At 42.1% G+C, this 25,070-nt stretch overlaps 1 protein-coding gene across 9 annotated transcripts in view; it reads left to right on the top strand.

Annotated features, from left to right (window-relative positions):
- The window catches only part of Enox1 (ecto-NOX disulfide-thiol exchanger 1), a 552,470-nt gene that overhangs the window by 438,908 nt on the left and 88,492 nt on the right, over positions 1–25,070 (top strand). For all 9 annotated transcript variants that reach the window (XM_013506967.1, XM_013506965.1, XM_013506964.1 and 6 more), the window contains one exon: positions 11,286–11,470. In XM_013506967.1, coding sequence (XP_013362421.1) covers positions 11,286–11,470 — 185 coding nt within the window. The remainder of the gene's footprint in view (positions 1–11,285; positions 11,471–25,070) is intronic.

Here is a 25,070-nt window from a genome sequence, read left to right as displayed (position 1 = left end):
CTTGCCCAAACAGCTCTTTTTCTCAACTTAAAAAAGAGGTAGAGCTATTTAAAAGCATTTAGTGTCTGATTAATTGTGCTTAACTGGTGCTTCGGCACTGGTAGGGGCTTCGGAAGGAGTTGCAGTAAGCATTGCTACCTGAAAAATTATACTCATCAGAAACTCAAATCATTTTAATGAGCAAAGCAAAAATTTTTTGTGGGAATATGAGAAAGGTTATGATGCTTAATATAAAGAGGGTTTTAATGTCTGAATAACTCTCTCACTGGGAAAAATTGCTGTAATTTAGCCATCCGGACAGTTTGTGAAACACAAGCACTTTCTCTGCCCAAGGACTCAGAAAAGATGGATGCCGAGTTTGCGGAAGCAGAATTTTGCAGCATGCAAACTCAGGATGAGAAGAATTAATGAGAGGATTTGTCTGATAGAAGAATGTGTGCCAGAGCCATCAGCATGGATGAAATACCAAGAGTTCTTGAAAATATATCTTTGGCTTCTTTCCATATCCCCTTCCCACTTTCCAGGCCTGGGGAGGACTGCCAAGCTCTTGTTGATGCGCTGTTGAAGATCATTTGGGTGGTTGAAGTCTGAGGACAGCTTTGAGAAAGGGCCTGGACAGAAAACGTGTCCCCCACAGGAGAGAGTGGAGTCGCTGGCCAGAGTGAGCAAATACAGTGGCTGAGTCAAGTCCGAGGCTCCTAGAAACCACTTAGTGTTGTTTTTGGTGTATTTTGAAAATGATGTCTCTTCTCCAGGCCTTGGCTTTTGTAGCACTGTCATAAAGCTCATGCCAGTTGTTTCCTTGATGAGACTGTGAGAAATAACCAGTTAAGTAAGGGTTTCCATGGCATTTTGCACATAGCCACGTTCTGTGGCAATGTGGAGAATTGATACTGGTGAGCATAACACAGGTCTAAATGAGTGCCCAGGCTGCATGAGAATCACCTGGGGGACATTACACAAACACCAGTGCCTGGGGCTCAGTAGTCAGGCTTCTGTTATTAAAACACCCTCAAGTGATACAGAGGCACAAAGCATTGAAAATTGGCCTATAGCACCAGGATTGGCTGCTGCCAATGATTCCTAAAGGTAGGAAAGGAGCAAAACAGGTTGAGATAATGAAATGTGAGGGTGAGAAAAAAATATGTAGTGGAAACAAGTACTGATGTAGACAATAATAGAGGACTACAAGGAGAAGTGAGAAGAAAATTGCTCAGTTTAGCAGTGAGACCCCCATGGAGACTTGCACACACCAAGTCTGTGTCAGGTGCATCGGGAGTGCCTTCTGCTTAACTGGGAAAAGTTGTGTTGCTGGAGAAGCAGGGTGGCCTGAGGCAGAGAAATAGGATGCAAGGCAGAGACAGAGTCGCTGCTTCTCTCACTGTAGGAGCACAGCCAAGGACTGTTTTCTCATCCATCAGAGATAAGGGAAGCAGGTACGCTGGGACATTTGCTAGACAGAAAACCTCTTCACATCCAGCATCTGGTCTGGGAAGCGTGTGCACCTGGGAGGTGCCTCTTCCACAAAGAGGCTGGTCAGAGGGCCGATGGTCAAAGGTGCTTGGTTCCAGAGGTTCAGCCGGCCTTTTCTGGGACCCAGCTCCAAAACCGTCATGACAGAAATGTGGCTGCAAAGAAAAGTAGTGCACAACAATGCCTGTAGATCAAAGCATTGTGTTCTGAGGTCGTAGCCTGAAGGATTTATGAAAGGATTCATTCACAATATTGTCAGAGAGGCAGAAAGTAGTTTCATAGTAGAGCAGATGGATAGAATAATGAAACCTGTGACAACATGGTAGAAGGCAGAGAAGCCTAAAGGGCTGTATTGGACGGTGAAAGCTGGGGAGAAAGTCCTTTCACTAAGAGAAACAGCTGCAAAGTACTGAAAGAATCAGGTACCAAAAGAATGGAAGCAAGAACAAGACTGCAGGAAAGTTATGAGGACAATATTAGGGAACTGGGAACCCAGCTCCTGAAAGCTAAGGAAACAGTACTGAAATGATAGCATGCCCCTAAGGACTGCTCCGGCAGGGGCTGTCCCCAGGCTGTGTTGTGGCAGTAAGAAGGGAAGATCACTTCTGGCTGCCACGTGAGACCACGGAGGTCAGTCTCCTACAACACGGCCACAAGGGAGACGTAAGACACTGGGCCTATGGACACCGCACCAGGCAGGCAGTGTTTGTTTGGAAGATTATTGTACTTCTATGAGAGAGACGCAGGGAGAGAAGGATATACAGACAGCAGGAGAAGCCACACACTGCTTCTTGAGTAGAAGGATTCCTGAAAGAAATTAGAAGTGATCATTTGTTAAAAGAAGGGGAAATTGGGGCTGGGGATTTAGCTCAGCAGCAAAGCGCCTGCCTGGCAAGCGCAAGGTCGTGAGTTCAGTTCCTGGTACCGGAAAAAAAAAACAAAAAAAAAAAAAACAAAAGAAGGGGAAATTAATAGGTTGGAAGGAGAGAGGTAATTTTATATTGGAGGGTGATAAGAAAATGAGAAAATTGCAGGGCAAGAATTGTTTACAGCTTGTGTCTTTGGACAGCATCAACTTCTGGTCATAGTGAAGTCAGGAAAACAAGACCCTGCAGTGGAAACCACCCCAGGGGAGGTGTGCTGCCTGTTGGGGAAGGCAGGCTGGCCTGGGGAGTGTCCCTCTTTCCAAACCCAGTGTTAAGTTTGTGGTCTTAGTCACATCAAAGCTGAATGCCCTAAAAAAGAATCTTTAAGGCCTTCAGCAAACAAGAGAGTTAATAAAAAAAAAAAAAAAAAAAAGGTAAACCTAGACCTTGGAAGTTAAAATCGAGATAAGAGTGAGAAGGAAAATTGAAATCTAATAAGAAAAGGGCAAGTGGAGAAATGGACCGCTCCTGTTATGTCCCTGGCATTGCGGCTCTGTAAGAATCTAGCTCCCCCACGTCTGCTCCTGGTCCTGCCCAGTCAGCCTTGGCACCTCCTCCTGGAGCTTGCTAGGTCCTTATTAAAGCAGTTTCCACTGTGCAGCAATCAGCTTCTCCGTGTGGGAGCCTGGCCTCAAGGCCTGGCCTAACCACCCCTGCTTCCTGAAGAGCACTCCGCCAGCTGCCCCCCGCAGTCAGAGGCCTTATCCCCTTTTTCTTGCTGCCACCACCACAGACAGAGCCATTCTCTTAGCTTCCACCTGGCTCCTGTCTACTTCTCCCTGGGGCCAGACTGGGCACCTCTGAGGTTAGGTCAGCAGGGGTTGAGCACTCCGCTGTGTGCCCCGCTGTGTTAGCTGGAGCCACACCCTCCAGCTTCCCTGAAAACTCTCATGGCATCTTTCACCTGACAGAGCATCGTTCACCATTTGTAATGAAAGATTTTGCCAGCTATTGGAAGAAGTAAACATGCCTCTTTTTATTATTTTTTTCCTCTGAAGAAAAGGGACTAGTTGGGGGAGGTATCAGAAGATACCCATGTAAGTGGAAAAGTGATGAGGCATAATGTAAATCTCAGTAGCGTCACCTCACAGGCTTGCCACTGGTGCAGATTCTTCTTCTGGAAGAGCTGTGCTGGGGGAGGGTAGAGAGTTTTCCTTAGTCACCTGCTGCCAGTGATGCCTCCAGACTCACATTTAAGCCATTATAATAACAGCTCTAGCTTACCTTCGCTCTCCAAATTACACTTATTCCACTGGCCTCACACAAAGATGGAAATAGACACAGCCTTGTGCGTCTGTTTAGCTCTCCCTAATAATAGCTAATGTGCAGACTATAATACACACTGCAAACATAAAATGTTATGTCAATGCTAAGTTGTAATAATAATAATTCTGCAAAAATGTAGCAGAAGGAATTTCCATGAGCAATTTGAGGAAGATTGCTGCTTCAGTAGGGATACAAGTGTGACTGAAAAATAGATCAGTTGTACTTTGTTGGCACTGTAAGAGGCTACGTAGCAAAAGATTGGCTGTTCAGTGGCTGTCCCACAATACTTTCCAGCTCTGTGGCTGGCCACTGGGAGGCAGTGGTGACAGCAACCTGAAGATCCGAATCCTTCTCTGGTCATCTGAGTGGGCTGGTCTTTGCACTGAGAGCAGACCCAGGGGGGCTGAGCTGCAGGATGTCAGAGTCACAGGAGGAAGAATCTTAGAAAAGCACTAGGTGGCTGAGTTCATGAGGATGGGAAAATTCTACCTTTGGTTCTTTGGGAGTCCTGAGATCAGCATGAGTCTCTGACGCAGCTCTCTTAGTGAAGCCTTATTACAACCAAGGCTTATGAGTTCAGGGACTGGTGGGAATCACCGTGGCCATCCGCTGCAGCCCATGCAGCCAGCAGGGTCCTGACAGGGGCCGATGGGAGATTAAGAAAAAACTAGATACATAAAAGGAAAGCTGGGACCCGGTGGGACCTGACCTCTCTGAGAGGCAGGGACAACCCAGAGAGGTCTGTGTCTTGGAAGAAGTAGACATGTCTCTTTTTATTGCACTTTTCCTCTGAAGAAAAGGGACTGGTCGGGTTAGGTATCAGAAGATACCCGTGTAAGTGGAAAAGTGATGAGGCATAATGTGAATCTCAGTAGCGTCACTCACAGGCTTGCCACTGGTGCAGATTCCTCTTCTGGAAGAGCTATACTGGGGGAGGGTAGAGGGTTTTCCTTAGTCACCTGCTGCCAGTGGTACCTCAGACTCACATTGAAGCCATTATAATAACAGCTCTAGCTTACCCTACCTAGAGCGAAAAAGGGGGAAACTGAAACAGGGCCAAAAATACAAGGTCTCAGTGTTTTGCTGAGAACACTGAAAGCAAAACATTCTCCCAGCTCTCTGCTATAGTTAACAGGGAAGAACTGCAAGGCCAGACACCTGCAGGACAGGCCTTGCTGTGGTCCCAACAACCTGTTCACATGGCTTGCCTCTGGCTCTCCGTGTTCTCAGGGCTGGCCTTGCTCTAGCCCTGACTGTGTGGTTGATCTCCAGCTCCACTGCTTCCCACAGCCATCTTAGAGGAGAGGACAAAACGAAAGATCCCTTCCCAAGTAGTTCCAGTTAGGCCTGCAGACTTCAGCAGGGTGAGTTGAACTTTCACATTGGTCACCCCAAAATTTCTCATGCAGAAGATGTGTTTACTTTAAACACTCCACTTTCATGACAGAAGCAGAAAGGGGACGTTTCAACTCTGTTAGGAACTACAGTAAGGTCTCTGGTTCTTCCTCAAGCTGCAGCTTGCCCAGCCACCTCTGCCACCCTGATTGTATTATGCCTGGGAAAACGGTTCTAAAGTCACATCTGTGCTTCCACCCGGCTGTGCCACTCTATCTCTCTGAATTCAGTTCCATCACCTGTGAAATAGAAATAATAATCGTATTTACTGTGTCACATATTTTGTAGGAATAAAGGGAGATGGAGATTGTGCAAATGATATGCTTAGCACAGTGCCTGGCACATAAATTCATTAGCTATCACCATCACTATGAATATGGCCACTACTGTCATTTGGAGAAAACAGGACAAGGAAAACAGAATGGAACTACATTTCGCCCAAGGCGTCACCTAAATCTGTGAGGCATTGCTAAGGGGATCCGGGCAGGGCTGGGTCCTGGGCACAAAGACGGGACAGGATTGCTTTCACAGGTGCAGTGCAGGGAGCCATGGTGTGAAGCCTAAATAACAAGATGAACGTGTGGGTTCTTCACAAGGATTTATCCAAACAAGTCACAGCCCTGGTTCAGGAAGCAGGGATGGCGTGAGCAGTGATTTTCCAATGTGGTCTCAGCACCTACAGCATCAGCACCCCCTGGGAACATGGAGGAATCCAAATGCTGGGGCTTCGTGCCACACAGGAACTGGAAACCCTGGGCTATGGCCCAGAAATATCTATTTCAGTCTGCCCACTGTAAGACTTGTGTTTGAAGAACACTCGGTTAGAGTAACACCAGCTGCTGCGCAGTAAGTCCCAGATTTCCAGGGGCTTAACCAAAGAAAAATGCTTTTTTCTGGGTCACAGAATAGTCCAAGGCATCTTTCTTCTGAGTGACTCACAGACCCAAGTTTTTTCAGGCCCCAGAAGGAGGCGTTCATCAGAGGGCATTCATCACTCTCTCACATTCTCCTGGTGAGAACTGATCACCTGGCAACGCCTAGGCCAGTCTCCTCTTGGGTACTGTGCGAAGAGAAGCATGAGTGTGTGAACACAGTGTGAGGTCTCGCCAGAGTAACATCTGGAACCCACAGGCACCCAGAAGAAGATTCATAAGCAGAGAGGCCAGGAGGCCATCAGAAGAGCCCTCAAGTCACTGGACCAGAATGACAGCTCTGTCTCATAGGGACCAGGGCCACAGTGCTGGCAGAGGAAGGAGAAAGCCCCTGAAGGCACAGAGATACTGAGGTGTTATCTTCTAGGCCTTGAGCCTGTCCTTGTGGTCCTCTGTTCTGGACCTGTCAGTACAATTCCCTCCTTGGTAGCAGCCAATGAAACCCTCTAAATAGGCTTCCTTTGTGTATGAGAAGAAAATATACAGTCCAGCAGGCCCTTCCTAGTATTCCAGGAGAACAGTTTGAAAAGTACAGGCAGAATGTGAAACATGGCATTCATCAAAGCTACAATGACTAACGGTTCTTGAGAAATCCAGATATTCCTCACAACAATATGTTAAAGGGTTTTATTATTTAGTTACATCTCGCCTGAGCATGAAAAAAGCTATTTAACATACTGTTGGCTTACTGGGATATAACCCAAAATAACTCACAGTTTTCATATATTGCTAATTATTTTTCTGAGGTTGGCTCAGGCTGGTAAGACAGAGATTTCAAGGCTTTCACCAGATTAGTTACTCAAAGAAGTTAAGCATGTCATTATTGGTTCCCATGGAAACACAGTAATTCAGGAGATGGGGAAGGTCACTTTGACCATAACTAATGTAAAGACTAAATTTATATAGATGCTAATAAAGAATACAACAAAGTAGTATATAATACTGTTAGACCTTTTCTTCATCAGTGCAGTGTTATCTCTGGATCAATTTTTGTATATTAGTGTCACTTTGGTAGTTTCCTAGCTGATTTTTGACATGTACCTTAATTTTTTTAGCAAAATTTCAGTGCTTTTGTTTCACTTTTGAGTCAGTCAGAAAATTTCAATATCCAAATTTTTTTTTAAAGTACTGAGCAGGATAAATGCATGGCTGCTTTGTCCTTACCGCCTTTTAATATGCTATAGCTCCTTTCATGGTTTCTGAGTAAGTGGTTGAATCACTTGATAATAATCCAGAGGCAGTACTAAATTCATCAGTGCTTTCAAAATTACCAAAGACTTAATTACATCTAATATGGTTTACATTTAGGATGTCTTACTGCATTTCTTTTCAAGTTGAAAGTTGGTAATTCACAAGAGAAGTCTCTTAGCTAAACATTCCTTTTATTGGAACACAGTGCACATCTGGGAGTTTCTTATACAAAGATCACACTGCACTTTATTTTCAGTCCTTATATTTATTTAAATAGTGGATTTCTTTGTTCATCCTCTTAAGGGTAACATTTATCAGGAAGCTTGATGACATATTTATCAAAACTTTAATACAGTGTCCTAGAAAGAACTAAAGAGGGAAAAAAAGAGTTGATATTTCAAGTTTCTGGACTTTAACACACTGAGGAATCATACAAGGTCAAAAATTGTTAGGATTTTGTTTCTTTTAAAGCTCTCGTCCAGGAAATTAACAGCTTATTCCAGGCAGCCTTGTGAGAGGGGAGGATTCTGGGCAGCAGCGTGATTCTGAATAGTGTTTACAAACAGGTGGCCTAAAGTTAATGGAGTCAATATACAATTTCTCACCCTTTAGGAGATAACCAGTATGCTGCCACAAGAGTGACCAAGGTTTTTTGTCAATATCAAGCCTGAAATTATTTAATCAAGAATGTAAATCAGTTATATGCCCCAATTATAAAAATGATGATGAGATTGGCTATGGCATTGATTTTCTTTGGCAGAGAAATTCTCATTCTTTCTCTCTCTCTCTCTCTCTCTCTCTCTCTCTCTCTCTCTCTCACTCTCTGTCACTCTCTCTCACTCTCACTCTCTCTGTCTCTCTTTCATATAGTGATATTGCATTCCTATTCCAGGAGGGCAACCAACATTATATCCTGCTTGGCAAGCACAGTGGTCATTTGGCTTACCCAAGAATGGGAACTCTCAGCAGTACCATTTGAGGAGTGTGTAAGAGAGCCCCTAAAATAATGGATGGGGAACTTTTCTATATGTATTTATGTTTAGATAATTTATTTAAATAATGTTGCTGGCACATGCTTTATAACTGCTTGCATTTTGCTACACAGATTTCAGCATATCTTGCAGACTATGCAATTCATTTGGAAAATGTAATTTCCATCCCTGCATACTAATCGATTTCTTCACAAACACCTGCTATCAGTTATGATAATAAAAATGCCACTCTGAATTGGAAAGGGGCCAAATAGAGCTTCCTAAGGAAATGACTTAAGTGTCTTTGAATGCTACTAAATGTAGTAATGTGCTTGTGTAGTGCCAACACTTTTTTCATCATTTGCATTTTCTGTGATTCTTGTCCCATTGCAACTTCCCTCTTTCAAATGATGCCTCCTAACCATTTCCCCGTGGATTGGTGAATGGAGATGTCAGGAGTTGGCATCTTGGGGTGTGGGCAAGATCTGAGTTGTTGAGAAAGCATCAGGTAATGCCCCTGGGTATGCCCTGGGTCACTTCCAATTTTAGAAGTGCCCGAAAACTATAAAATTGGCTGCTCCTTGGTGCACACACATATATACCAAATAAAATTTCCTATATTTATTCTCTTCAGCCTCTAGTTCATTCCATGCACCATTGCCAAACTAATCTTCCTCAATTACCAATTTCATCATGAACTTCGGCCTTCCCAGCTCCTACTGTGGTTCTTGGTCAGGTGCCCTGCTGAGCCTCTCTTTCTAGTCCTCTCTCAGCCCCTGGCATGACTCACCTCTCCCTGCTTTCAGGAAAACACTTGCCTTGGGGTCAAGTTTCTCTCATTCCTGCCCTGAATATTTCACCTACAATTCTCATCTCTTGGCTTTTCCTTATGATCTTTCCCTAACTGAGGCATCTGTCATCAGTTCTTAGGGTTTTCATCTTTCAAAGCACTCTTTTTCTCTTTCAGTCTGCATTTTTTCCCTGCTGTAAACCCTTACAGAATGCATTCCTTTGTCATGTATGTTGGCACTTAAATTGCTGATTTCTTCATTCAGACATTTACTGAGTACCTATTATATGCCAGGCTATGGTCTGGCATGCTTTCTGCTATGTTTGGTCTTCCTCTGAATCTATTAGTTTCCTTTTAAATGTGTCAATTTCTATTAAATTTTTAAAATCCTTCTTAATGAAAAAAGAAAGCAAATTTTAATAATACATAAACGAGAAATTTCTTACAAAGAAGAAACAGAATAACGCAAGCTTTACTTTAAAAAAACCTAAGATGCACTATTAGTATTATAAATAAAACAAATTAGCACATATATTGTAATATTTTTTAAATAACAGAATATATAATTTGAGAAAGTATTTGTTTTTAAGTTCCTTGAGAGAAATAACATACTATGTGTCCTCATTTCATGATCCAGGATGCCCAGACAGACTTGGGCCCAGGAAAGTATACAGTAAATGCGTGTTGAGTAATCGATCCCTCATGGTGTGAGGTAGGGAATATTCTGGCTAATTTCATGTTCTGTTTGAGCAGTATTTCAGACTGTGCTATACATAGATTATCATTTTGCAAAGTGGAAAACTATAAAACATTTAACTTAAAGCTATTATTAACATAATTTCATGTTTGATATTTGTGGAGCAAATTCCCTGAGCTCTGAGCACCTTAGCACAGCTCTGTGATGACTGCACCAGTGTGCAAGTGAAGCAGCAGAAAGCATAACCTCCTTCTGACCCTGGGCCTTGCGGGCAGGGGCAGGCACTGAAATGAGCCTGTGTCCAGAGCCTGATGCATAGCAGACTCCCTTATATCTATGAAGAAATTTCTTATAGAAACTTTTCAAATTTCTTTTCTCTTATAAAAATGGAGCATGATTTTTCTGATAGGCAAAAAAGAATGATGGGACACTGATGGGAGAGGAGAGAGGAGAATGAGAGACTGGTTTTGAACAGTTGGTAAAAACAAACACACAGGGACTGATATGGCATCATGTTGAGGCCCTGGGTTTGCAGATTGCTTTTGCTACTTACTTTGTTCAATTGAACAAGTTACCTACATTCTCTGTGCCTGATTTCTCTCATTTTTAAAAATGGGCATTAGAGCCCCTGCATCCTAAGTTTAATAGGAAGAGTCAATGTATTAGTTTAGAAAATGTTCTTGGTCCAGTGCTTAGGCCTTTGTGAGTATCTAGCTGTCCTTTAGTGGTAGTGATAGTGGTGGTACTAGGGAGACGTGGAAGCTATGGAAAGGGATTCCCTCCTCAGTCTTTGCTTTTTACCATTCAGTCTTCTCTTTTATTCAGTTCCTTCATTTTCTGAAGCGTTTGGATGTGTAAGGCCCTGTATGAGCTGTCTTGGTTTCCCAGAAAGATGGAGATGTAAATGAAGACTGATCTACCCAGGGAGAATTTCAGGTTTCAGGGAGGAGGAATAGAGTAACCACTCAGCCTTGTCGGGGGAAAAAGAGTTTTAATCTGTTGGTGAAACAGATGGAATTGGGTTGCCATTCTGATAGGAGTTAGAGAAAACAATTTGTGCAATTTGTCCCAGCAATAGAGCAGGAAGGAATGGTATGCATATAAATTCCTGTCTCCCCTGGGAGGCTGCTGCATGCCTCAACCTGTGAAAGGCTGATTATTCCAAAGAAAGTGGCGCTCTAAGGAGCTAAACAATCCTGCAGAAGAAGAAGGGACAGTAATGTGGTCAATCTGATTGTTGCCTGGAATTCTGAATAGTTTTATTCCCCGGGCAACATGGATCAATTTCAGTGGAGTCTAGAGTTAGGGGAAAGGTCAGGAGATAAGAATTTGCAAGAAGTTAATCTTATCTCCACAACAAGTGTTCATACATAAAAGAGAACAAATAGAGTAGAAGAGCTGGGGACAGGACTCGGTGGTAGTGCACTCATCTAGCAAGGTTCCAACCCCAGCACTACAAAAACAAAAAAAATAACAAATTAAGTAACACACTGCCAAATAAAGAGCCCCAGGACAGGGCATTTGAGTGTTCCTTCTGAGTTTATATGAATGTTAAGAGCAGATGTAAGAGATTCCCTTTCCCACCAGATGCCTCCTCATTCTAACCAAGAAGGTCAGTCACTGGGATTCTCTGTTTGTCTCCAGCCCTGGCTGCTCAGGCTTACGCTCTTAAAGAGGAGAATGACAGTCTCCGTTGGCAACTGGATGCCTACAGAAATGAAGTAGAGTTGCTGAAACAGGAAAAAGAGCAGCTTTTCAGAACAGAAGAAAACCTCACCAAGGATCAGCAACTCCAGTTCCTGCAGCAAACCATGCAAGGCATGCAGCAGGTACCACCTCATGTGTGGAGATTGTGTGGTGTGTGTGGGTGTGTGTGTGAGTGTGGATGTGTGTTTATTTTTGAGCAAAAGAAAGTGATATGTATATTTAGTGAAAATGAAATGGCAGCCTGTCTTGGTTACTTTTCTCTCATTGCTGAGACAAAATATCTGACACCCAAAATTAAGGAAGGAAAGGTTTATTTAGCTCACAGTTTGTGGAGGTTTCAGTCCATACTTGTCTGGCTCCAAGGCAGAGTGGCACATGGCAGAGGGCAACAGTGCATGGCAGCAGAAGATAGCAAAAGCAACAAGAGCAAAAAGGGGAGGAGGAGCAGCAAACAGCCTCTCTCCCTCCCTTACATTGTATGGAAACTACCCACCCCAGGGTGGGTGTAGCACTCACACCCATAATCCCAGCATTGGACCAACGAATCAATCATAAACTCTAGAAGCCCGCCCCATGACTGCATGAGGCTTTGAGACAGGCTTTGATAGGAGTTAGAGAAGACAATTTGTGCAATTTGTCCCAGCAATTGTCAGCAGGAATGTGCTCTCAGATAGCCTGTAAGGCTCCTGAGGTTGTCCATATGCCCCAGTATGGGGTATGAGGGGGACTTTGCCAGGATGAGAGTCTGTTGATTGCTCCAAAGATCATGTATCTTCATTTCTGTAGGCATCCAGACACAAACCATAACACATCCATTTGCCAGAAAGGGTAAAGAAAAAATGATAACCAAAAAACTAAGCTCATGGGAAAGGAAAGTTCTTGTGACTGTAGAAGAGCAGAATCTGGACAAAAGTCAAGCTAAAGAAAAGTGCTGAAGAAATACACCCTGGAAATAGGAAATAAAGGAGAGAATCTGGGAGGTTAAAAGGTGATGCATGAAATGCCCTTATGGCACATGGTCAGCAAGTCCTCTCTCCTCACATCACAAGTGTTTTACAATCACAGAACTTTTAAGTTCGAAGTGTGACAACTGACTTTTACTGAAGCAGTTTGCTTGTTTAAAAGATCCATGCAAATATAAATCATATTGCTTCCACTTCTGGATCACACTTAGTGTCTAAAGAGATATAAAAAAATGTCTGTTGCTGGATGAAGGAAGCCCCAGAGTTAGGACCAAGTAACCTCAGAAATGGGGCAGCCACTGTGCTTGCATTGAAGAGTGCCAGGAGTGTGCCACACACTGAATCCAATGCTGTGTATTTACAGCAGTTATTTAAAAAGAGATGAAGCTGTGGACTTTGCAGTGTCAAAATGAACATCCAAGCGAGACAGAGGATGAGGAGAGAGGAAAACCTGAGTGTTGGCTGAGGGGGAGTAGACTCAGAGACCCATAGCTGGGCTTGTATCTGAAGACATCAGTGGATACATGATATCCTTAAAGTGCCTTGGCCTTTGATTTATTTTAGAATAATAGAACATTGTCATCACACATGAGCACTGTTTAAATACCCCTCTGAATATACAAATCCCACCAATATTTTGTGAAAAAGATTGCTTTTGTTTAACCAAGAACAATGTAAGCAGAATGATGTGATGCTGAAATATATACTGAGTAGGGTACTTTTTAAATCTTGCCTATCTATACTGGCTGCTCTCTAAGACCAGGAGCATGAACTGCCTACAAAAACATTTTAGTGATTAGGAGTAACTACCACAGAAACATAAGCCAGACAGGAAAAATAATTGAAAGGGAAGGATATAAAAAAGAAATCACGAATTGGCAAGTGAGCAACTTAATGGTTAGGTCACAGAAATTATGTCTTCAACATCTCTTGCCATTTTAAAGCAATGTTTGAGGCTTGGCCCTGAGTCCTAACTGGTTGATGTTCACAGTGTGTGTTAGACTAATCAGTGAGATTCAGAGGTCAGAACCAGCCAGGAAAATGTCATTACAGTCCCTGCTCAGGTCCCTGCACTTAGAAATTGATGGAACAGCTGCTGTGTGAGGCTCCTGAGGTTGTCCATATGCCCCAGTATGCGGTATGAGGGGGCCTTTGCCAGGATGAGAGTCTGTTGATTGCTCCAAAGATCAGGACACCAGATACAGCCTGCTAACTACCATCACCCTTCAGGCACCAGGCTCCCTTTGCCTCCGGAAAAGATCACTCCAGTTGCTGTAAGAGTAGATGAAACCTTGAAGGCTCATGAAAATGCAAGTCTAAAAGAAGTTGGAGGAGGCGAGTATGCTGCTGCATCAGGGAGATGCGCCCGGGGGCATCAGCACAGGGAGGTGCTACCCGGCCACCTGGTCCACAAAGGGCAACCCTAAGATGACACAGCCTTCTGAGGGAGCGGTTCTATTGACAGAGCATCTCACTTACTTACAGGACCTCCTTCTCAGTAGGAATGTGCTCTCAGATAGTGTTTTGCTCGTTTTTATGTTATTTGATTTGGTTTCAAAAAGTGGAAATTTATTTTTTCTCAATTTTGAAAACAACAAGTTCAAAATCTAGTCTTCGGCAGAATGGTTCCTTTGGTGGCTGTAAGAAAGAGCCTGTTCTGTGCTTCTTCCCAGCTTCTGCTAGATTTCAGTCATCTTCAGCTTCCTTCATCCGCAGTCCCTTCTCCTCACGTTCAGATTTCTGCTTGTGTAAGAACATTGCTCATATAGGATTAGGATCCACCCTAGTCCAGTGTGAACTCATCTTAGCTAATTATATCTGCCATGATCAGAGGAATAAGTGTTCAATATATGGATCTGAGGAACAAAATAATCCATAACAGAAACATGGTAATCAAAAATATATTTATTAGCCAGGTGTGGTGGTACACACTTGTAATCTCAGCACTCGGCAGGCTGAGACAGGACGATTGTTGCAAATTTGAGACCAGCCTGGGCTACAAAGTGAGCTCAAGGCCAGCCTGCACTGCATAACACTGTTTCAAAAAGACAAAAACAAAAAAAATTATTGAACGGGGGAATGATGACCAAAGGTCTGGAGAAAGACCTAGCACAGTCCCTGTGGGAGCTCTGGGTTAAGTGGGACCCTTGCATCAGGAAGAGCAAGGTAGGGCGTGGTGAGAACCGACACCTGGGATGTGTACAGTGCTCCCTTGGGACATAAGCATACTCAGTTTGAAATAAGAATAAACTTAAAGAATCTTAATGATCTTAAAACAGGCCTGTGTTGTGATTTGAATTTTTACTAATTGTTAGGCTAATAAATGCTATCTTTGTGGCAATACATCTTGAAAATAGCTTTAAACTGTAAGGGTCACTTAAGAGTCAGATTTCTCCTATATCTGTCATGTTAATAAATTACCACAACTTGCTCCTGTGGCTCCCACCACTAGGAATTCTCCTTATTTTAAAACATACTCGCCATCTACTCCATATCAATGACAGTCGAGGAGAGTGGAAAGGCCTCCTGTTGTCAGCTTTCTGCCAGTGTAGAAGATATCTGTTTATGTGTACAAATAGGGAGGAAAGATTCATGTTGCTCATGGTTGCAGTGATTTCAGTACGTGGTTATTTGGCTCTGCTGCTTTGGGGCCTGTGGCGAGACACAGCGTCATGGTGGGGAACACACCGGGGAGCAAAGCTGCTCACCTCATGATAGCCCGGAAGCAAAGAGGGAGGACGGGGCTGGAGTCCCAGTGACTCCTGTAGGGCATAGCCCAGTGACCTCACTGCCTCTAACTTGGTACCACCTCTTAGAGCAGTGGCAGCGAACCTGTGGCTTGAATGCCATAGCAGGCTGTTTATCACTGGAAGCTCCGAGAGGTTCACCAGCATGTAGAGGTGCTACCACCTTCCAACAGTGCCACCAGCTGGCCACCAAGCTTCTAGCATATAGGCCTTTGAGGATGATTCAAAGATTCAAACGGTAACATTCCCATAGCGTACTGTTGCCTCCCTCCATCTACATGAGGAAAAATTATTTCTGTAGCAAAATGAAGAGGTTTAATGACCTTAAAATGGGCAACCTTTAGAATTTTCTTCTAGTTTAGTGGAGAAGTTTCTAACCTTTCTTCTTTTAATCCCTTAAGAGTATATTTATGGATCTCATGCTATTTCTCACATGTTCATGAAGAAAAATTATGGGCAAGGTTCTTAAAAACAAAACCCTCTCAGTGACTTTGTCTGGATGTTTCTAAGTTTACCTCTGCCCCGCATCTGAGTCACAGTTTATAATATTAGAGGTTTCATACGAAGGAAATAATAGCCTATATCTGTGGTGACACGGTAGGCTTTACCACATTGTGAGATGGTGTCTTAGTTACTGTTCGTGTTGCTGAGACAAAATACCCAACACCCAAAGTTAGAGGGGAAAGGTTTCTTTAGCTCACAGTTCACAGAGATTTCAATCCATAGTTGGCTGGCTCCAAGGCAGGATGGTGCGGCAGAGGGGCATCTCAAAGTAGGCAGGAGGCAATGGAAGACAAACAGCAGCAACAGAAGCAGAAGCAGCTAGCAAAAAGTGACACTAACAGGTTTGCTCTGTACCTTTATATTCTACTTAAGCTATCGGCCCTTAGGACAGGTAGCACTCACACCCAGAGCAATGCCAACCCAGTCAGAGGCTAATTTAGTAATTACCCACCTTTAATTCTAGCATCACAGCCTTGATCTCAGCATCACACACCCTAGATCCAGCCACCTCCGAAAAGCCCCACCTGTGTCCTTTGTGGGGGACAACTAGATAGGAGCCATAACAGCTGGCAATGAAACTAACCTCTGTCTAGAGGTTAGTTCTCTTATTCTACTTTCATTTGTCTCTTTGGGTATACGCGAATAATCAATAAATGTATTTTAAGGTCTCATTTATCTTCAGATTACCACAGCAAGCTGTTTTGTTGTGCTTATTGAAGTAAATCTACGTATGATGAAATTTACTTTTTGAGTGAACAGTTCTATGAATTTTGACAAATGCGGACAATTACGTGGTCACCACGACCACAGTCACTGTGCAAGTCAGTTCCATCACTGCTCCCTCGTGTTCCTTTTCAGTCAACCTCACACCAAAAAATGTTCTACCCTTCCAGGTTGGCCACCTTTTAGGTTGGCCATTTCCATCGTGTCAAATGCAGGCAGTCGTATAGCATGTAACACGTTGAGTCTGGCTCCTTTCACTTAGCGTAATTAACCTGAGATTCATCTATGTTGCTGTAGTATGATTTATTCTGCCAAGTAGTAGTAGTCCATTGTAAGGGAGAAGTAAAATTTATCTAGTTACCAGTTTATAAACATTTGGGCAATTTTCAGTTTTGGTCAAATATGAGTAAATCTGCTTTAAATATTCATTTATCACCTTTTTATTTAGACCTAATTTTTCATTTCACTTGGGTAAATAGCATCACGACTATTTGGTAAGCATCTCTACCTTTTCAAGACATTGTCCCGCTGTTTTCTGAAGTTCCTGGACCTTCGTGCATGCCTGCAGGGCTATGTGAGAGTCAAAGCTCCTCTGCAGCCTCATCAGTCAACACTCTGGGAGGCTGGTTTGTTTTGTCATTTTTAGCCACAAGAGCAAGTGGAGTGGCATCTCACTATGGTTTTACCCAAACCTAAATTTAAATAACATTTTTATTTTCATTCATGAGGCTAGATCAAAATGTCATATTTTTAAATAATAAATTTAAAAATCAGAATTCTTTTTGAAGCCTATGTAAATCACATTGACAAGACTGATAAATATTCAGATACCATCAGGACACTATTAAAAGCTGCTGATCATAAAACTGTGTATAACTGATGGTGATTGTCTGAAGACTTCGTAAATACTTTGAGCTGGTGCTTTTTAATAGTGTTAGCAATCTCATCTGGAGAGCAACTGTGTCAAGCCAGCAAACCATTGGCCCATGTGCAGCAAAATCTCTCTCGCACTTGTGGCTCAACAGTGGTAAGGCTCAGGGCTAGTCAGCTGTCTTTTTTTTTGGGGGGGGGGTTTTAGTTTTTCTCCGGTACCGGGAACCGAACTCACGACCTTGCGTTTGCCAGGCAGGCGCTTTTGCCACTGAGCTAAATCCCCAGCCCCTACTCAGCTGTCTTGACAACTTTCAGCAAGGCAAAGTTCACGAAAAAAATAGGAAAAGGGGCCCATTATGTTCAACATGATTTTAGAAATCAGATAACAAGTATTCTCCTGTTTAATCAAAGTAGAATATATGTCTGATTTTCTGTATTTGTTTCATAAAGCCTTACTAAATTAGAGTGATTTTATGGAACATGAAGAAGAAATAAGAGAACTTAGAGCAGCATGTTTTGGAATAGATATACCTGCCCCTGAGTGAGGCAGCAAATGCACAAATTAAAAGAGTTTTAGGAAGAGGGAAATGTGACATGAGAAGGTTAAAATATACAATAAAGATGAAGAAATGGCTTGCTGTATTAGCCATTATTTCTCTGTTTCCTGGTTTTAGAGCAGGGAATGAACCAGGAAACAGAAAAAAAACAAAAACAGCAAAAATTGACAGTACAGAGCAGTGCAAGCGCCAATGGCCATGCAAAATAGAACAGTAAAGGATGTTCTACACTGGGCAGTGAAGGATGTGCAGAAATGAGGGAGGGAACTGTCAAGGGGACAGCCAGGTCTTCTTCTGTTGTAAAATAAAAGAATTTTGGTAAAACTGAAATAGACACAGAAGCAAAAGGAAAAAGAAAAAGGATAAGTCTTTCTAAAAGAAATTCAACATCTTTATAATGATAAGCTATATCTTATGAGTTCTTATGAAATATCTAGATACTATAGAAGTCAAGTGTAAAAAACTATAGATGGACTAATTTGGAATTTAATTGCAATTTATCAGGACAAACTACCTTCTAAGCAGAGTTTATGAACCTCAAAAATGTCTAATTGGAAAAAAGAAACAGCGTATCCATGATTATTTAGTTGTTGACTCAGGAAGAAGCATTTAACAATATTATAGCACTTTTAATATATGAAAACATTATACAGCCATGCAGAAAAGAATTCAGTACCACTGGACAGGGCAAGAAAATATCATTGTTACAGCGTATAGTTAGGGGCTTTTCTTAGACTCTTATGTACAAGTAGTAAAGCCTTCAGCTTTAAAATGTTCAAAAGAATATGTGTATATAAATAGACACTAACACACATATAAAAACCGGGAGTCTTTATAAGCTATGACTGCAAAGACATATCCCCTATTTATCCAATTCTATTTCAACTACCCAGATATAGTTCCTTTCTTTTGTATAGGAAATAACTCACAAGACATTTTACATATCCATATTAAAATCCACTGTCATTTTAGAGTCAGAAAAATCATAGTACATAGGCATTTCTCAGATGACGTGGCTTTTACAAAAGTTCAATGACCAAACATCAAGGTTCACAAGAGCTATCCAATTTTAAGTCCACCATAGTCTTTTTTTCCATTTCAATGCTGCAGGGTTTGGTGTTTGCTTTCCATTCTTCAGTCACAGACCTTGTGATGGTCCATTATAATAGCTGCCCACGTGGCGAAGGTTCCTTAGCCTCCTCAAGGTCATTTGTAGAGTTCCTGCTGGCAGCATGTGTGTTTTCTGACATTTGCAGATTGCTTTCCCAGTATATCTGAAAAAGGTAGAGATCCCGCTTCAGTGTGAGATCCCTAAAGAGCTCATCAGGTACATTTGCAACTAGAAATAGGAACCAGTTCTGTAGTTCTTGGCTCAGGGCTTTACATTACAAATCTTGCCTGTTAAAAATGATCACACCTGACATCTGCTAGGGGCTTGGGGCTTTTTCAAAGCACTTTGCCTCTGGACAAGATACAAAGACTGCAAATGAAGACAATGGAGCAGAAGCCTCCCTGAGATTTTTAGCAGTTTCAAGCACTGGGTATCTTACTGTCTTCCCTGGACAGAGGCCATAACATGAGGAAAATGTGAATCCTACTCCTGCTCCTGAGGGCACAAAGAGTAAGATGAAGACCCTCAGCTGGTGGGAAAGGTGGCTTTTGCCCATTTTCTGTCCTACTGTGGGGGAATCAGGCAGCCCGAGTCTCAGGTCTTCACTTGGAGAGCAGATCCTATGAACCTCACTGTAACTTTGATGCCATAAAGTGGTACTGCATGTGTGAACACAGTGTGAAAAGCTTCTGTACAGATGCAGACTGTGACTGCTTTACCCTGGGTGAGATGTGCAGGGCTGAAGGGGTTTAAGGGGAAACTCAGAACTTGCGAAGGACGTCTGGGTAAGGTCAAGTCCAAGTTCCCTGCTCCTTTGTAGCTTGAGCCATTGCTTCTGTGTCCCTTGCTGCGGGAAGGCCTTCCTTTCCAGCCGCCTCACATAGGTGCATTGGGTTGTAGCACTCAGTCCTCACCACATCTCAGGACCACCAGAGCAGCCCAGCCCCACTTGTCAGGAAGGAAACTGAGGCCTAGAGTTGTCAAGGGACTGGTCCAGGGCAGAGTCTGAACTCCAGCCCAAGTCTGTTGACTTGGGAGAGTACTGTATTCTCTCTGCTACCCCAGAATTTCCTGGAATGTGCCCTAAAAGTGGTGCCTAAAGTGCACTGGTCGTGGTGGGAGAAGCCTGGGCAGGTCTAGCCCTGGTGTGCTTGCGGATTGGAACAGTATTATTAGCAAAAGCCCGTTGCCTGTTTTGTGACTTTGTCACAGCCCTAACTTGGTCTTTGCAGTAGTAGAGTAGAGCTACCAAATGGTAAACAACGTACATGTGGTTTTTCTTTATTAAATTTGAACTGCAGAAATAAATCTCTTCACTTCTGGAAAGGGAAGGAGAAGCCCTAATAACTTAACTATGGGAGGCTTCATCTCATCATTGGTTACTCTGCTCGGCCAGTAGTTAATCTGATCATCAAATGCATCCTTATTTGTAATCATTCCTTCTAAAAATAATGAGGCCAGGAGATGAATCAATGTAGGTGCCAAGGGTAGAATCAATGCCGTTGCCCTGCAGACCATTAAAATCACTGGGCTTCTGCCTTCTATGGTGTTGTGTCATGTCTGTGGTAGAAAACCCTGAACTTCCCGTGGTCTTGCAGCCATGCCTAGGACAGAACACTGCTTTCCCTAATGCTGAGCTGGTGGCAGTGCTTAGATGACCTTTGGACAACCTTCCTTCTCACCACCTTTTTTGGAAATTGCCTCCTGACTTATAGGCCTTATCACGCTATGAGTACCAGATTTATAGTGAAATGGATCTTTTCTTAAATGTAGTAAATCACAATGGACTTTTGCTGCAGACACATTCTGGCCTTCTACTCTGACCGTTGCCTTCTCCCTCCAGCCACAGACAATAAAAATGAATCCTGTGGTCTGGCCTTGACTTCATTTCTTTATAGGCTGCAATGCACAGATACCAACTCATTCGTGCTGAAGCCCTGAACCCTGCCAGCACCATGGCTGCCTGCATCTAGCAGGTGTCCTGCTCCCAGCCAGACTGAGGCAATTATCCACCTATGGGCTACAATGGGGCAGGCAGCTTGCCTCAGGGTTTCCCCCATGCATCTGGGTAGGAGAGGCAGCAGGAGGATTAGGAAACCCAGCCAATTTTCTTCTCATCAGAAACGGAGGCTGTGGGAGAAAACAGAGAGAAATGTGCTGTAGGCAAAAGAACACAACATGGAAACAAAGAAGAATGAGTCAGAAAAAGAGCCCTCTTTATTTGAAGAAAAGAATATGCAGAGGAAGAGACATGTGGGAGTTGCAGTTTTCCTTGGTCTGGGTTTGTCATTTTAGTTTTTATTTTAATTTTTCCTTTTTACAAAAAATATATACTTAATGCAGAAAACTTGGAAACATAAAAGAAGCATATAGAAGAAAACAAGAATCATTTATTCTGCCACTACCCAGATAAAACTATTATTGACATCTACATATATCCTTTTTAATCTTTCTCTGGTGCATATGAACATATAATGTTGATTACTTTTAAATATTGGCCAACAGGATAGCCAAAACTGAGTAAAGTCATTGGTTACTCAACGTATAGAGTTGGGAATTCCATTCCAAGATGTTAGATGCTTAGTTAAAGACTACAGTTTCTCCTCTGTTTAACAAAGCACCCCAAATAGTCATCAAGGGAAACTTAAACAAAGTTAGTGCCCAATCTGGTCCTCACTTTATAGACCACCTACTTCACTCAGTTGATCAGTAAGAACACCTGCATCGTGAAGTTCTTCTGTGGGTGCCACTTCAGTTTGGTAATTGCTCTCCAGTTTTTGTGCTGTTCTCTCTACATCTGCACCCCCACATACACACATATACCTTTAGCAAACTGCCACAGTAGTGCTATTTCTGAAAGCTTTTGGGAAGATAGAAAAAAAGGAAGTATATTTGAACTTTGGTTGTATTTTGCCAAAGAAAGGAGTATTATCATAAATGAAAGATCAAGATAGTGCCCTTTTAGAGCTTTATTTTCATGTTCCGTTCATTCTATTGTCCTGCCATTCACAGTCCACTTCTTAGCTCTTCACCCTCACCCCTGCCTGTGCTTAAGCCAGGTATCACACAGATTTTGAGTCATAAGAGTGAGTTTCACCAGCAAGCATGGGAATTGTCATTTGCATTATCAGGTCTGTATTTTCCATCCATGACTTACATTTCATCCTGAGTAAGTCCTTTATTGAGACAGTGCATTATCCATGTCCAGTCATTTTAACACTGACCCTCTATGTGCCTTGTCCTTTTCTCTAACATTTATATTTCTCCCCTAGTGGTTTATATTTCTTATCTCCAGTGTTACAATTTGTGTCAGGAAGGTTTTTGTAATAGTGCATAAAAAAGCTGTCCTGCTGAGTTGCTCTTTACAATATAATTTTCCCCGTTAACCCTCCTGTCCTGTCATTTGGGGAGAGGAAGAAAGGGGGCATTCATAGTTTTGTGCCTCTTCTTCTGGTCATGTGATTTCAAAGAATTACTCAGTGTTAGGAAGAGTGTCCAGGTTCAGTCTGTTTTCCTCCTGAGTCCTTGGGTCCTCGATGATGATGAGGCTCATCTTTACACCCTGCTTTTCAGTTGAGCTGAAGGTTGGCTTTCTTGATTTTAAGTCCACTATTTGCTGCTCATTCTTCCTGTGAGACTCATGCTTGTCTGTGGCCACATAGTCACTCACAGTTAAAAAATAAAAAGGTGGAACACCATCATAATGGGAATTTGGAATGGATATTTTCCTTCACTATTGCTTTAGCAATAGCACTATGGAATGGAGAATCTTAGAAGTGAATGGCAAGGGACAGTAGTGAGTCCCTAATTCAGTTCACATATTGTAAAGTTTCAGTTCAATCTAGAAATGTGGAGCTCAGCTGCGGAGCCCCACCTCCTCTCCCACTGCTCAGAACCCCAGATTACTGTCCTTCATTCCTCATCCCACCGCTTCATACTTGTCTGCATTCTGAGACTTTCCTTTCCACATTTACTTATGTCTCGCTCCCTGAGTTGAACATAGGGCCTATAATTTTCCCTATGTAAGTGTTGGTTTCTTTTTCCCTTCTAACACTGAACTGAAACTAATTCTGGTACCTAAAACCAGTCATTTGGGAATAGTAGTTCATATCTACCAGCTATCTGAATGAATAAAGGAGCAACTCTCTGCATCAGCCTCGGTGCCCCTGTTACACGCGCACACGCACACACGCGTGCGCACAGCCTTCCCACCCCATAACTGAACACTGTAAGGCAGTGTTCCTTGTTTCTGGTCTCTGCAGGATGGGCGTGACCTCAGGAAGCAGGCCACCATTTCTACATCAATACTGCATGTGTGGACCTATGATCACAAATGTTCCTGTTCTAGCAAAGAATTTCCATCATCCAGATGCTTTAAGAACCTTGAGGAATCCTGGGGATGACATTTTCATTTGCGCCGTGTATCTGGAGAAGCCGAGCCTAAGAAAAGGAGGTGGAGAAGCCTCCACAGCAGCAGCACAGGGCTCAGTTTCTTTCTCATTGTTTCCTGATGTCAAGAGTGAGGTTATGTCACAGGCAGAAGAACAAAGGGCAACAGGCCAACCCCAGGCCTGAGGGGAAAGAGCCTCAGTAAGATGCCAGGGAATATGAACATTTTTCCAAGCACACTGCGGCCCCTGGTTCTTCCTGCTGTGACTGCCGTGTTTGTCCCAGTGCAGTATTTCCACAGAACTCAGCTATCGCGAGCTTGATGCACAGGATATACGCAGAAAACCGTACTTTTCAAACATACCTGGAATATTTACAGAATGTCACCTGCTAGGCCTTAAAGCAAATCTTAACAGATTTCAAAGGAGTTGTATCATATTTTCAGACAACAAAATTGTAAAAATTCAATACCCAAAAAGATAACTAAATTAAATCCTGTGTACTGTGCTTGGAAAGTTAAAAGCACATATCTGAAACCATGGATCCAAAAAAGAATCATAACTTTAAAATGCTTACAGGTAATTGATAGCTAAAATGCAACGTATCAGAACTCAAGGGAAGACCTGAAGACAGAACCTAGAGGAAAAATTAAAAATTTTATTTTAGAAGAAAAGAAAATTAGAAACAATGAGATAAGATACAATTCCTATTTAAAAAAAAGAATAAGCACAAAGAAGAAAGGATAAAAATTACTATGATACAATAGAGAAGACTAACAAAGCCAGATGTTATTGATTTGAAAAGATGGATAGAATAGAAACTCATTGGTGAAATTGTTCAAGAGAAAAACGATTATGAACTCACAAATAATACTAAAAATGAAAACAACTGTATATCCATAGATACAGTAGAAACAAATATATGAATGTCAAGAATAACTGTCACATTTTTAAACTTTAGTGATATAAAAATATTCCTATAGGAAAAAATACCTTAACAGTATTGAATCAGGAAGAAATTAAAAGTCAGACTTATTGTTAAAAGTTGGTAGCTGAAATTTTATATTAAAGCAATGGGCCCAAAATTGCTTTATGGGAAAAATTCTACCATCGTTTAAAGACAAGTTCTGCCAATACTTTACAAATTTATTCAGAGAATATAGAAGAAAGAGTAAGCACTTCCCAGCTAATTCATAAGGCTAATATATTTGATATCAAACAAGATAAGGGCAGCATAAACAGGAGGGAAATATCAGCCAGCATCATTTATGAATATATTTTAAAATCCTTCAAAAATCACTCTCGAGACTGAGGCAGGAAAATTACAAGTTCAGGTTCTCCCTGTACAATTTAATGACCTAAGGAGACCCTTTCTCAAAATTAAAAATATAGGCTCAAGATGTAGCTCAGTGAGAAGACCCTGAGTTCAATCCTAGTACCAAAAATAATTCTTCAAAACAAAACTTTAATCTGGTATTTATAAACTACCAAATTAGATGTATTCTAGGAATTCAAGGCTGGTTCAACATTAGAAAAGTCCATAAATGTAATATATCCTACTATCAGGTTAAACTAGAATAATATAATGGTTTTAGTAGCTACGTAGTATCCATTCATGATTTAGGACTAAAATAACCAAAGAAAAAGGAATCTTATTACAACCTGGAATAGAGAAAAACTTTTTTATCATAATGAAAGGTTATCTACAGTGAACTCAGTAGCAAAACAGTTCTTTTTTTTATTTTGTTTTGTTTTTTCTTTTTTTTTTTTTTATTTTAAGGATAAAAGGAGGGAAACATTAACAGACATACAACATTTTACAACATATCACAAGCACAATACAGACAATACAGAGTT

This window comes from Chinchilla lanigera, unplaced genomic scaffold (assembly GCF_000276665.1).
Source record: "Chinchilla lanigera isolate Chin_1 unplaced genomic scaffold, ChiLan1.0 scaffold00117, whole genome shotgun sequence".
Classification (NCBI taxonomy): Eukaryota; Metazoa; Chordata; class Mammalia; order Rodentia; family Chinchillidae; genus Chinchilla; species Chinchilla lanigera.
The sequence above is the reverse complement of the archived record's forward strand: the minus strand, read 5'-3'. Positions and strand labels throughout refer to the sequence as shown.